At 37.8% G+C, this 15,012-nt stretch overlaps 1 protein-coding gene across 6 annotated transcripts in view; it reads left to right on the top strand.

Moving 5' to 3' along the window:
- The window catches only part of Rgs13 (regulator of G protein signaling 13), a 62,641-nt gene extending 53,667 nt beyond the window's left edge, over positions 1-8,974 (top strand). For 5 of the 6 annotated variants that reach the window (XM_031384379.1, XM_031384382.1, XM_031384388.1 and 2 more), the window contains 2 exons: positions 5,903-6,069; positions 7,291-8,317. In XM_031384379.1, coding sequence (XP_031240239.1) covers positions 5,903-6,069; positions 7,291-7,473 — 350 coding nt within the window. In that variant the 3' untranslated portion in view covers positions 7,474-8,317. Of the gene's footprint in view, positions 1-5,902; positions 6,070-7,290; positions 8,318-8,776 lie in introns of those variants that run through there. The other variant, XR_004122681.1, reaches the window with a different exon arrangement.
- The last annotated feature ends 6,038 nt before the right edge of the window (positions 8,975-15,012 follow it).

The raw sequence follows: 15,012 nt of genomic DNA, 5'->3' as shown, positions 1-15,012 counted from the left end.
TGATGCCCTGTGTAAGAAGAAAAAAAAAAAACATGAAATCATTAAAGTGAGAGATTAAGTCCTTTTCTTTCCTGAAACATGAACAAAATCAGATAATAGGCTTTTTTGATATGGAGCAAAAAGTAGCAGTGATAGCCATTTCCTATAATGCAGAGAGAAAGAGTTAAAATTATTTAAAAGAGCAATGGGAAAGCTGCATTGGGATAACCAGCCTCCTACATCTCTCTGTGTTTCTTCTCTTCCAATTTGACTCTTACGAGTTTTTCGTGTTATAAGTAACTAGTTATTTTATCAAAACAATGTGTAGTTTTCACTCATACGTTTTCTCCTTTAATTAAAATTCTTTGTATATTGATGATAATTGACCTTGATTAACCAGAATAAATTAATGAAGTTAAATCAATCCTCATTAAAAAAAAAAAAGAAAAGAATAGTAGGTGTACTAGAGCAATTGCCCACACTCAGTACATTTTATCTACCACCTATAGGATACTGTAATTTGGAAAATACAAAAAAAAAAAAATCAATTCGGAAAAAGTTTCACAAGCAAGCATGTGACTAATGTGACTATGGCAGGAGTGATAAAACCATTATTCCAGCCAAGTTGAAAAAGATATTTATTCATTTCCCATAAAAGGGAAGCTAGAGAAAGCAAGGATAGGTACAGGTAGATTCTGTAAGAATTTAGAAACATTTTAGTACAAGTTCAAGATTGAAAATAAATACATGGCTAGCTAGTCTGCTCCCCTGGAGATACAATATTCTGTACCAGCCCAGAAGATCTGCTGCACTCAGAGCATTTGGTAAGAACCAACTGAAAGTCCCACAGCTACTGCTGGGAGCCCAGTGGACTAGGAACCCATCACCAGCCAAAGCCAGACTCCCCACCCCCTACTGAATACCCCTCCCCTTCCACCCTGTCCTTTCTGCTGGGACACACTGTTAGCTAGTCTGCTCCCCTGGAGACACCATATCCTGAGCCCACCCAGAGGATCTGCTGCACTCAGAGCATTTGGGAAACAGAAACCACAGTCTGTAGACCCACCTCACTGCTCCTCTGAAGACCCAATAGTCTGAAACCTTCCAGGAGATCCACTGTAGCCAGGGAAACTGATCAGCAGCTTCTCTGCCCTGCTGAAGAGCCCCCAGTTGGAAGGCACCATAGGTGGTCTGGTACAGTCAGGGTCACAGGCCTACCAGGAGACCTGAAACAATCCAGGGACAAAAGAAGCAGATTCCAGACAGAGTCACCCAGACCAGCAAACACCAGAGACAACCAGATGGTCAGAGGCAAGCACAAGATCATAAGCAAAAGAAACTAATATACCTGGGCATCATCTGAACCCCATTCTCTCAACACAGCAAGTCCTGAACACACCAACACATCTGAAAATCAGGAAACTGACCTAAAATCCTCTCACGAAGATAATAGAGTCCTTTAAGGAGGATATAAATAACTCACTGAAAGAAATACAGGAAAACACAGAAAAACAGGCAGAAGCCCTTAAAGAGGAAACAAATAAATCCCTTAAAGAAATACAGAAAAACACAATCAAACAGGTGAAGGAATTCATTAAAGTAGTCCAAGACCTAAAAGTAGAAGTAGAAACAGTAAAGAAAACACAAATAGAGGCAAACATGGAAATAGAAAACCTAGGGAAGAGGTCAGAAATTACAGATGTAAGTATCACCAACAGAATACAAGAGATGGAAGAGAGAATCTTAGGGGTAGAAGATACCATAAAAAAGATTGACACAACAGTCAATGAAAATTCAAAACGTAAAAAGTTTCTAACTTGGGCTGGCGAGATGGCTCAGCGGTTAAGAGCACTGACTGCTCTTGTGAAGGTCCTGAGTTCAAATCCCAGAAACCACATGGTGGCTCACAACCATCCAAAACGAGATCTGATGCCCTCTTCTGGGCTGTCTGATGACAGCTACAGTGTATTTACATATAATAAATAAATAAATCTTAGCCGGGCAGTGGTGGCGCATGCCTTTAATCCCAGCACTTGGGAGGCAGAGGCAGGAGGATTTCTGAGTTCGAGGCCAGCCTGGTCTACAGAGTGAGTTCCAGGACAGCCAGGGCTACAGAGAAACCCTGTCTCCAAAAACCAAAAACCAAAAAAACAAACAAAAATAAAAAATTTAAAAAAAAAAAAAGTTCCTAACTCAAAGCTTCCTGGAAATTCAGGACACAATGAAAAGACCAAATCTAAGAATAATAGAAGAGAACAAAGATTCCCAGCTCAAAGGACTTGAAAATGTCTTCAATAAAATCATAGAAAAAAATGACCATAAAGGCACAAAAAGCCTATAGAACACCAAATAAATGGGACCAGAAAAGAAAATCCTCTCGTCACATAATAGTTAAAACACTAAACCAACAGAACAAAGAAAGAATATTAAAAAGAGCCACGGAAAAGGGGCCAAGTAACATACAAAGGTAGAGCCATCACTATTACACTAGACTCCTAAACAGAGACTATAAAAGCCAGAAGAGACCGGTCAAAGGTCATGCAAACTCTGAGAGAACACAAATGACAGCCTAGGCTACTACACCCAGCAAAACTCTAAATCAACATAGATGGGAAAAAAATATTCCAGGACAAAACCAAATTCAAACACTATCTATCTACTAATCCAGCACTACAGAGGATCCTAGAAGGAAAACTCCAACAAAAGGAAGGTACCTACACCAAAGAAAGGACAAGATATTAAGCACCTCACAACAAAGCCACAAGGAAAGAAGCACAAGCACATAAAGCCAATTACAAAAACAAACATAGCAGGAACCAATAGTCATCTATCTTTAATATCTCTCAATATTAATGGACTCAATTCACCCATAAAAAGACATATGCTAATAGACAGGATACACAAAAAAGATCCAGCATTTTGCTGCATACAAGAAACACACCTCCATAACAAAGACAGTCACTGTCTCAGAGTAAAAAGATAGAAAAAGGTCTTCCAAGCAAATTGTTCCTGGAAACAAGCTGGAGTTGCCATCATAATACCCAATAAAATAGACTTTCAACCAAAAGTTATCAAGCGTGATGAGGAAGGACACTTCATATTCATCAAATGTTAAAATCCACCAAGAGGAAGTCTCAATTCTGAATATCTATGCCACAAATGCCAGGGCACCCACATTCATAAATGAAATTTTACTAAAACTCAAAACACACATTGAATCCCACATAACACCCCACTCTCACCAATGGACATTGAAACAGAAACTAAACAGAGACATGGTGAAACTAATATAAGTTATGAACCAAATGGATTTAATAGATATCTACAGAATGTTTCACCCTAAAACAAAAGAATACACCTTCCTCTCAGCACCTCATGGTATCTTCTCCAAAATCGACCATATAAACTGGTCACAAAACATCCCTCAACTGATACAAGAAAATTGAAATAATTTCATGTATACTATCAAATCATGGCCTAATGCTGGTCTTCAATAACAGCAAAAACAACAGAAAGCCCACATACATGTGGAAACTGAACAACTTTTTACTCAGTTATAACTTGGTCATGGAAGAAAGAAAGAAAGAAAGAAAGAAAGAAAGAGAGAGAGAGAGAGAGAGAGAGAGAGAGAGGAAGGAAGGAAGGAAGGAAGGAAGGAAGGAAGGAAGGAAGGAAGGAAGGAAGGAAAGAAAGAAGGGGAGAAAGAAATTAATTAATTTAAGACTTCCTGGAATTTAAAGAAAATGTTGACACATCATATCCAAACTTATGGGATACAATGAAGTGGTGCTAAGAGGAATATTCATAGCACTAAGCCCCCTGGTAAAGAAACTTGAGAGATCTTACACTACCAACTTAACAGCACACCTGAGAGCTCTAGAAAAGAAGCAAACACACCAAAGAGGAGTAGACAGCAGGAAATAGTTAAACTCAGGGCCTAAATCAACCAAATAGAAATAAAGAGTAAGAAAGCAGAATATACAAAGAATAAGCAAAACCAGAGGCTGACTTTTTGAGAGAATCAACAAGATCATTAGATCCCTAGCCTAAGGAAAGGGTGGAGATGCAGTATCCAAATTAACAAAATCAGAAATGAAAAGGGAGACATAACAACTAGATGAAATGGATGGTTTTTTATACAGATACCACATACCAAAGATAAATCAAGAGCAGGTATCTAAACAGACCTATAATCCCATAAGGAAATAGAAGAAGTCATTAAAAACCTCCCAACCAAGAAAAGCACAGGGCCAGTTGGATTTAGTGCAGAATTCTACCAGACCTTCAAACAATTCCATAAGACAGAAACAGAAGGAACACTACTGAATACATTCTATGAAGCTACAATTACTCTGAGACCTAAACCACACAAGGATCCAACCAAAAAAAGAGAACTTCAGATCAATCTCGCTTATGAATATTGATGCAAAAATACTCAGTAAAATTCTTGAAACCAAATTCACGAATACATCAAAACCATCATTCATCACAATCAAGTAGGCTTCATCCCAGGGATGCAAGGTTGGTTCAATATACAAAAATCCATTAATGTAATCCACTATATAAACAAACTAAAAGAAAAAAATTAAATGATCATCTCCTCAGATGCAGAAAAAGTATTTGACAAAGTCGAAAACCCCTTCATGTTAAAAGTATTGGAGAGATCAGGAATTCAAGACCAATACCTAAACATAATAAAAGCAATATATAGCAAATGGACAGCCAATATCAAATTAAACAGAGAGATACTTGAAGCAATCCACTAAAATCAGGGACAAGACAAGGTGCCCACTCTTCTATTCCTTAGGAAATAATGGCGTAACTTACGGTTAACAATTTCATGGACTGATGTCAAAACTCATCAACTTACAAACATCAGACAATGGCATGAGTATAAAAGAAAAAATGTTATGTTGTCAGTCTGTAAGTGGTCTCATATTCAGTCTGACTAAATATCATTCTATTAACATTAATTGAAAGTTGCTTCATCATTTTAGCTTTTAGTAATTAAATGTCTTATATGCACTGAAAAACTTCACAGTCACCAAAAGGAGTTTAGTGTTAATCTCAGTGTATTCATCTCAAACCTTGATGCTCAATGGTCCCAGGAATAATGAGTAACAAGTTGAACTCATGAAAACATGACTAATCTATGAGCACAAGCTCCTGCAAATTGGGGTCAGAATAAAAGTCCTCCCATTCTGTTCTCATCCTCTCACTCCAGGGGCTGTTCAAGACCAGAACTGAAGATAACCCTCTAAGCACCAAGTGCCATCTCATGGTTATATTCAACACAACACATTGCCCTGTATTAGGTTCAGAGAATATGTGCAACATCCCCCTGGATTCCATTCCTTACTTGGTCCCTATTTCTGGCATGAACCATAAACTACGAGTATGATGTTCAGTTCTTCATCTTCCTGTTCTCCTGCTGATTGGACATTGAGAAACACTCCAGACAACTCTAGCTCATCAAAGTATCACTCATGCATAGCTTGGATAGTTTCCTCCCAACCCTGACTTACCAGAGTGCTAACCTAGTTCTTACCTATCACTTTATTGTGAGGTCTTAAATATTTTATGTAACTTTATGAGGAGAGTTCTGTCTGTGTATGTAACTTAAGTCATTTGTGTGTGTTCTTATGACATTTTGTGGCCTTTCTGTCATAGGCACATCTAAACTGACAAACATTTTCCACTGAGTGACTCAGAACAAAGGGGTAGCTTCACCAACTAGTGGCATCTTTGAACGTACTTCAGATGCATAGAGACCTGAGTGTGTGTCTGATAAAGTTATACTTAGAAAGTATCTACTTGTTCTGTATCTTCAGAGTTCTTCCTTGGGCTTCTGTATTAAACTGTATGAATTGTTGTTTAAGTTCTGTTAACCCATAAAAACAATCACATTTTTCTCTACTTTTAGATGGTCCAGTAGTGTACACAGCATATTTAAAATTGGAGCACAGTGATGAGAACATTAAATTCTGGATGGCATGTGAAACCTACAAGAAAATTGCTTCACGGAGGGGCAGAATTTCTAGGGCAAAAAAGCTTTACAATATCTACATCCAGCCACAGTCTCCTAGAGAGGTAACAATGGGATATGGTAGTTGGGGCATCCCTTGGGAGACACTAATAACTTGAAGACCATTACATGCCAGTCATGTTCCATCCCAATATCTCCTAAAAAATTATATAAATTAAGAGTTACTCAGCCAGGCAGTGGTGGCATATGCCTTTAATCCCAGCACTTGGGAGGCAGAGGCAGGTGGATTTCTGAGTTCGAGGCCAGCCTGGACTACAGAGTGAGATCCAGGGTTACACAAAGGAACCCTGTCTCAAAAAAACAAAAACAAAAACAAAAACAAAAACAAAAAAAACAAAAAGAGTTACTCATCTTATTTTTCAGTCACAAAAACTACAAATTAGATAACTTAATGAATTCCCCCTGTGTGGTAGAGTCATTAAGTAGTAACCATAGAATTCAAAGGTAAGCTGTTTGATCCAAAATCCTCTACCCATTAGCCTATCTTAATGTCCACCACAGTTAAAAAAGAGCAAAGGGATTGTTGAAAGAATTCTCTGGCATCCTAAATCATGCCATAAATGAGCACTCCAGTGAGTTGCTCCTCTGAGCCATTTCACGTTAGCATAATCCAACAACCCCTGCTGACATCCAAGTTGCCATTACTACTCTCACACTGCCTAACCCTGAGGCTCCAGACAGAGCGACAACCCAAACTTACAATTCATGTTAAATACAAGGGTGGAGGAGAGCATAGGAGAAATCTATTACTCAGCACACCCCTATATTATTCAATGATTCCCACAAACCCTTCTGGAAATTTTGAGTTTTCTGAGATAACCACTTCTCCCCTCTATTTCTTTACTTCTCCTCACTTGCTTCCCATTTCAGGACTTGGCTGGCTCATACAGCATTTGTGACTACTAAGGAGAGTAAAATTTAAAGCAGCCACCAACTTCCTTTTTTTCTTTAAAAAAAGAGCCCTCCAGTTCATAGACTTCCATGTTTGTAGACTACCATAGCAAACCACTGGCATGTCCCAAGGAACCAGTGGTCTCTAGAGTTCCCTGGTCACAGACTTCACATTTTCATTCTATCCCTGGGTGCTAATGGTGAATTTTTACTTTTAAAAAGAGGGAAGACTTCATTTCCTAAAGGTCTTTTTAAATACCTCTGAAAATTGAGCCTAAACTATCCTGTTACTCTGAAAAAGAGGGTAGCAAATTAAAGCATTCCATTGCAGGCATATGCATTTGTTGTACTTAACCTATAATTTTATTTTTCAGATTAACATCGACAGTACAACACGGGAAGCTATCATTAAAAGCATCCGAGAACCCACTCAAACATGCTTTGAAGAAGCTCAAAAGATTGTATATATGCATATGGAAATGGATTCTTACCCCAGATTTTTAAAGTCTGAAATGTACCAAAAACTACTGAAAACTGTTCAATCCAAAAGCTCTTGATTACTACCCAGAAGTGTAAACTAAAATTGGCACATTGCAAGTGCTAATGTAATTTAGAAAAAGACACAGAATGAGAATGAAGGTACAAATGAAACAGAAACCAAGCCATAAGTTGATCTCTAGTTCTCAAGGGAAATTCATTAAAAACCTAAAGAGCTCCCAGAAGCTGTAATACAATTTATATCATACTTCCAGAGAGGAATTAACAGAGAAGAAAAAAAAGAAGTTTCTTTTTATCACATAAACACTATAACATTTTTGCTATACTAGGCAACTAATGATATTTTTCATTAAAGGAATTTGGCAGTCATAGCACAAATAACTGGTTTTAAAACCATTGCTCCATGAACTTTGTCTTTATATATTCTATAGATATGCTCAGAACATCTTGATTTAGTATATAAATGTGTTAGTTATAATATAATCAGTTGAATTTTAACATAATCTGTATAGAAAATATGATATAAAGAGGAAATTTAGCTATAAAATTTTCTCAGTGGTATGTCCATGATTGACCTTAGAAGGTCACGACCTATATCATGTATGTCTTCTAAATGTTAAATCTTTGGGACAATTGTAAGCTTTTAACATATGTGGATATTTTTGCATTTGTATTTCACATCTACAATGTCACTGGGCTATAAAACTGGTCTTTTATTTGAGATTAACTTCTTCATAATATGAACTCATTATATTGTTGTAAATCAATCAGTAGAAACTAAAAGCTGTGTGCATATTTTTCAAAGACACCTCATTGTACCTTATCATGAACATTTCAAAGGGCCTAAAGTTTGCAAAAGTGAGAAAATAAAATAAAGCAGTTTAACTTGCTTGTTTTATGTCACTGTACTGTCACTTGAAAACATTAAAAGAATTTAGACTCAATCCCCAGATCTGGAGTTCTGGAGGGTCAACAAAACATAAACAGGAACAAAATTTGAACTGTTACCTTTTGTACTGTAAAAAAATGTCAAGCAACACTTGACATTTCTTATACTGTAAAAAATAACATTGTGTTACTGATGGGCAGGAAGTATTGAAACTGACCCTCACCCTATCCCAGATTCACTTTTCAATCCCCATGTTTTGTCTTGATTTTGAAAAGCATCTTAAAATAGATTTTACCCTTCTGGTAAGGCCAAGCTCCCACTTTTCCCAGGAACTCTGAGTTCTCATAGTACCATAGTCCTTACTCCTGGAGCTATTGTGTTCTATTGAACCTAAAAAAAAAATAATAAAGTCTGCCAGAGTCCACGGTTCAGAAGGTTCCAGGCATTTTAATTACTACTTTCTATGTTCAAAGGGGGCAGCATGAGTGACTGCACAGCCAACCACAGTCTATTCAGATGCTGAGAAATGCTAAGGCACCAAGCATCTGCCTCCAGCCCCAGAAAAGCCAGCCAGCCAGTAAGTGAATAATGGAAGAATCACTAGCAATATGGTAGGGAAATGAACGTTTCAACTCCACTCATGGAAAGAATACTAAATGTGTTATAAGAGACTTAAGTTTCACTTTTGGATTTCCCAAACTGACAATTATATGAATTTACTTAGATCTATGTGCACTATAGAGGTTAGAAAAAAAGTCACAGTCTCTCTGCTCTTCAGCTTCCTTACTTTTATTTTTAAAATTTACTTTATTTTAAAAATTATTTTTTTTATTTATTGGGGGGATTGTAGGTACATACATACAACACTGCATGAACAGAAGTCAAAACACAGCTTGTAGAGAGAGGAGTCAGTTATCTCTACCTTGTGAGTAGAGATACCTTGTGAGTTATCTCTACTCACAAGGTAGAAATAACTGACTCCTCTCCTTGTGTTATCTCTCCTTGTGTCCCAGGAATCACTATCAGGCCATCAGATTTAATGGCAAGCACCTTTATTCACTAAGTCATCTCTTAGGACCAAGTTTCCCTTTCTAGCCCTCTTTTTACTTTCTAAGCCACCCACCCTCGTCTTCAACTCACTCTCAAACAAAGGCAGACTTTGAGCACAAAGCAATTTGGATCCATAGGTTTGTATATATATGTAACTTCTTACACATTGAAATATGTTCCCTCCAACCCTGTTTTCTCTAGGGTTTATCATGAAGGTATGTTGGATTTAATTGCTCAGCCAGGTTAATTGCTGCACTGTTTACAATATAAATGCCCTTCAACAGAAGGAAGGATAATGAAAATGCAGTACATATACACAGGGTAATTCTATCCATCTGTAACAAAAGTAAAATTGTGAAATTTGTAGGTAAATGGATGACACTAGGAAACATTACACTAAGTGAAGTAACTCCCACACAGAAAGACAAATGCCTCTTACTTGTAGGCCCTATCTCTGAATCTTTAGACAAGAGTATATAATCTGAAGTAACCACAGGAACCAGAAAAATATAAAAAGGGGCCAGAGATAAGAAGGAAGTCTATAGAGGTCTAGAGAGGGGATATAGTAGGACACAAGTGCTGTAAAGGAAATTTGAAAAATGGGAGGCAGGAAGGAAGGAAAAACTGAAAGAGAGAGAGAGAGAGACAGAGACAGAGACAGAGACACACAGAGAGAGAGACAGAGACAGAGATACACAGAGAGAGAGAGACAGAGAGAAACATAGAAACAGAGAGACAGAGACAAAGACAGAAAAAGAAAATGGATGATAAGCAACATTAAGGGGGTGATTTTAAAAAGTCAAAAGGGCCAGGCAGTGGTGACACATGCCTTTAATCCCAGCACTTGGGAAGCAGAAGCAGGCAGATTTCTGAGTTCAAGGCCAGCCTGGTCTACAAAGTGAGTTCCAGGACAGCCAGGACTACACAGAGAAACCCTGTCTCGAAATACAAACAACAACAACAAAAAGTCATAAGGAAAGGTACTGTTTACTTAAACATGTATATGTATGTGTATGTATATGTTTATTTAAAAGAAATTGTGCCACTTGGGGGTGAGGATGTTGTCCACAAGAACTATGAACTATCTAACAAAAACCTAGTGTGGGCAGGGCAAATCTCCCTTTGAGTGGCTGATTACGAGTATCCAAGAGACTCCCAAAACTACATAGACTATTGAAATCATCCTTAGTTGCCTTCCAGAACTTGAAGATATGACCTTATTACTGAAGACACTAAAGATATCATAAAGATATGAAAAGATGTTATACAGGCTGCCAATGGAGACACATAAAATGACGCATAAGACTATCTACCATATCACTAGCCATACATCCCAGCTAAATAGATAAGTTCCAGGTTCAGTGAGAGACTCTGTCTCAAAAATTAAGGCGATGGCAGCTGTAGAGATGATCAGCACTTAAGAGCACTTTCTGCTCTTGAAGAGTACATAGGTTCAGTACCAAACACATTCCTGGTGGCTCACAGCATTCTGTGACTCTAGTTCCAGTGGATCTGATGCCTTCTAACCTCTGCAGCCAATGGCCATACACATGGTATACCAATATATTCTGGCAAAGCATTCACATATTTTTTAATTCATTAATTTATTTTTTTACACTCCATATTTGATTCCCTTCCCCAGTACACACTCCTTCTGTTCCACATCCCATACCTCCTCCCCATCCCCCTGTCTCCATGAGGATGTTCTCACCCCCCACCCCCACCCCACCAGACCTCTAAACTCCCTGGGGTCTCCAGTGTCTTGAGGGTTAGATGCATCTTCTCTGGCTTAACCCCTATATGTTGGGGCCTTCATATCAGCTGGTGTATGCTTCCTGGTTGGTGGTCCAATGTCTGAGAGATCTCGGGGGGTCCAGACTACTTGAGACTGCTGGTCCTCCTACAGGATCACCCTTCTCCTCAGCTTCTTTCAGCCTTCCCTAATTCAACAACAGGGTTCAGCTGCTTCTGTCCATTGGTTGGATGAAAATATCTGCATCTGACTCTTTCAGCTGCTTGTTGGGTCTTCCAGAGTGTGGTCAGACTAGGCCCCTTTTTGTGAGCACTCCATGGCCTCAGTAATAGTGTCAGGCCTTGGGAACTTTCCATAAGCTGGATCCCATGGGTAGGAGGTAGATGGGTGGAGAGGGGAACCTGATCTGGTATTGGGTGAGGGTAAAGGACTGAAGCCCCGAGGGCCAGCAGAAAGAATAGAAACAGGCAACTTCAGGAAATAGGAGGTTGGAGAGACCTGGGAGGTGAGAGATTTTTGGGACTCAAATGGAGGGACCGTAGATGAAATACCCGACAGTAGGGAGAAGGAACTTATAGAGAACACCTCTAGCAGGAAGACAGGAAGGACATCAAGTGAGGGATGGGGTTGCCATTCCACAGTCACATCTCTGACCCATAATTGTTCCTGTCTGAAAGAATTACAGGGATGGAAATGGAGAGGAGCCTGAGGAAAAGAAGGTCCAGCATTCACATATTTTTTTTAACATATAAGAAATTTAAATTGGGAGGGAACGGGTTTTTTGTTTTTGTTTTTGTTATTGTTATTTTATTTTATTTTATTGGGGGGGGAAAAGGGAAAGCAGATATCACATAACATGTAAATAAGAAAATATCTAATAAAAAAGAAATTTAAATCATAAAGTGAATGATCAAGAAAGGTACCTGACACCTCTGGCCACCACATGCACACATATGCTTGCACACCCATATACACATGTCCATATATTCACATGGACACACACACAAAAGACTTCATTCTCTCTGCATAAAGATTCAACCTTTTCAATAAGAAAATAGTGATAAAGAAAAGTCTCAGAATTCATGTATCATAGCACAGATAAACATTATTCTATTTATACTTCATCTCACACACACAATTTCTTTACAAAGGACTTTCTATTAATTTTGGAATAATATAGAAAATATATACAGGTTTTCTTCAAAGGCATAAAAGATTATAATTTAGAGAAAATAGTAAATCCTCACTGCCTAAAAAGGATCTTTCACCTATCTAGGACTTGAAATTCCCACCACTGAACATAGATGAAAAATAGCATCTAAACTCACACAAGAAGAATGAGTCACTAATGCTAGCACATTAGCTGTTGCCTAGCAGAAAACAAAACCTGTAAAAATAAAGTACAGTAATATAGTATAGTATAGGAAACTATCTAGGCTCGAGGAACAAAGACATTAATTAGGAAAACTCTGGACTTGGGAACAAGAGAGGGGGTAAACAAAGTATTATATTTATAAAAGTTTCCCAGTGTTGTTAATAGAGAAATTAAAGAGGTGAAATAAGCTTTATGAGAATTATATATCTTGGTAGAAAAAAATAATAATGTCCCATGAAAATAGAAGAGAAAATATAAAATTATTACATAAATAACATTTATAGAGGCATCTGTTTAAGAAAATTAGCCTGGCTCCCATAGCACAAAGACACTGTGCAGACAACTATTAATTGTGACATACTCCCCACTCTCAGTGATGTGTGTAGTGATAACTAAGGCCCATAGCAATAACAGCCAACCATCCATGGACAAAGGCTGCTTTGGAAACCCAGAAGAAGCACCTTCCTCTACACAGTGGAACCATAAAGAACAGGAGACTTGCTGTCTGAGAAGGGATGTGAAGAATAATGAAGAGGTCTCTCGGGGAAGAGGGGAAGGCTGTGTGACCTGGAACCAGGACTGGAGACAGGAGAACATACAGCACATGGGAAGATGCAGAAGATGCTGGAAATTCTGCTAAGAGGCTGCTCCAAGTCCACAACCTGGCTCCAAAGTCTAGCAGCCATGCATATTTCAGAACACTCTTCAATCTCATTGAAATCTATTTTATTTTTATGGATAAAATAATACAAGTAATTTACTGATGTGAGCTTCTTTTTTAAAAATGATTTATTTATTTTATGTATATGAGTACAGTGTAGCTGTCTTCAGACACCCCAGAAGAGGGTATCGGATCCCATTACAGATGGTTGTGAGCCACCATGTAGTTGCTGGGAATTGAACTCAGGACCTCTGGAAGAGTGGACAGTGATTTTAACCACTGAGCCATGTCTCCAGCCCCTAATATAGGCATCTATATTCAAAAATAGAACAAAAAGTAGCCACATCAGTCACCTAAAAAGCCCAAACAAAAGGGAATGTTAGTGAAGCCTTACAAATGAGGAAAAGAGAATATTTCTGAGGAAGGAATTGTGAACAGATTATATTTCAACAATTCTGGAAAGATCACAGACAACCAGTTTCTAAAGCAATCAGCATGGTAAATTCAAACACCATTTTGTGACACAATGACCTAAGGGATCTAGAGACTATGTAGAGGGTGCAGTTATTACATGCAGTGGAAACCTTAAGTGTGGTGTTTAGCTTTGTCAACTTGGAACAATCTAAAATAACTTAGGGAGTCTTAATAACTTCATAGTTAATGTAGGAAGAGCCAGCCCGCTGTAGGTATCACCATCCCTAAGTGGGGATAGTGGAAGGGATTCTGAAGTGTGTAAGAGCAGAGACCTGGAGATAAGCAGAAGCAAACAAGCAGGCACACATGCTTTCATTTCCTCCTGCCCCTGACAGTAGATACAATGCAACCAGACCCTTTAACTTCTTGCCACCTTGACCTCCTTGCTATCATAGACTATAACCTGTAATTGTGAGCTGAAATATCTCTCTTTTCCCAAGTGGCTCTTTGTGCAGGTATTTTTATCAAAGCAGCAGAAATGAAACTAGAACCATGTGTAGGACCAAGTGGCCAAGTAAGTGGATCTTAGAGGGAAGCAGTACATGAGAGTACTCAGAAACTCATAGAAAACAATGAAGTTCTAGGAAATGAAACAACAGTCTAATAATTCCTAGATGTTCTTTGTAGGCTCATTACAATGTTACTGCAATGATAAAGATAATTTCTTGTGTTTTAAAGAATAGTATGTGTTTTGACACATTCGTTCATTCAACAAATAGTTAAGTGTTATGTGTACCAATAGGGTGATTAGACTGAGAAATAAACCTACCACCAACAAACCAATCAGAAAATGCCTTCATGAACCTTACAATATCATTAATAAAAGAAATAAAAAACACATAAGATTACAAAAAAAGTTCTATAAACAAAGTAAAAATGAGATAATATAATAAGAGAAGAGCAGATGAATGTACTGGACAAAGTTGTTGTGCTCCTCTTTATGTAATTGACACACACCTCACTCCTTGACAATACTAACCAAAGAAAAGGAATCCAAGACTTTAAGGGATTATTTAACATGTATATTTGAGCATGTATATATGAAGAACATTGATAAAAGCTCTACTCTCTTAGCATATTTAAGTGTGCTTTTAAAGCTCTTTATAAATAAAATATTATACAGAAAATCTTTGATTTTCATTCATCTTACATAATTGAAAAGTCACGCTCATTGATTAGCTAGTCTACAGTTCCTTTTTCCCTTCAATTCTAGAAAGCACCATGCTATGGGTTTATTACTATAGACAGACATCTCATGTTCCTAGACTCATGAAATGTATGTTCTTTGACATGCTTCTTTTGTTTAGCATTATGTTCTGAACATTTATCTATATTGCTACAAAACATAGAACTTTATGTTTAATAATATTCTATATCAAGAACAGAACATATTTAA

This window comes from Mastomys coucha, unplaced genomic scaffold, assembly GCF_008632895.1.
Source record: "Mastomys coucha isolate ucsf_1 unplaced genomic scaffold, UCSF_Mcou_1 pScaffold1, whole genome shotgun sequence".
Classification (NCBI taxonomy): Eukaryota; Metazoa; Chordata; class Mammalia; order Rodentia; family Muridae; genus Mastomys; species Mastomys coucha.
This window is presented reverse-complemented; position numbering and strand designations above follow the sequence as displayed.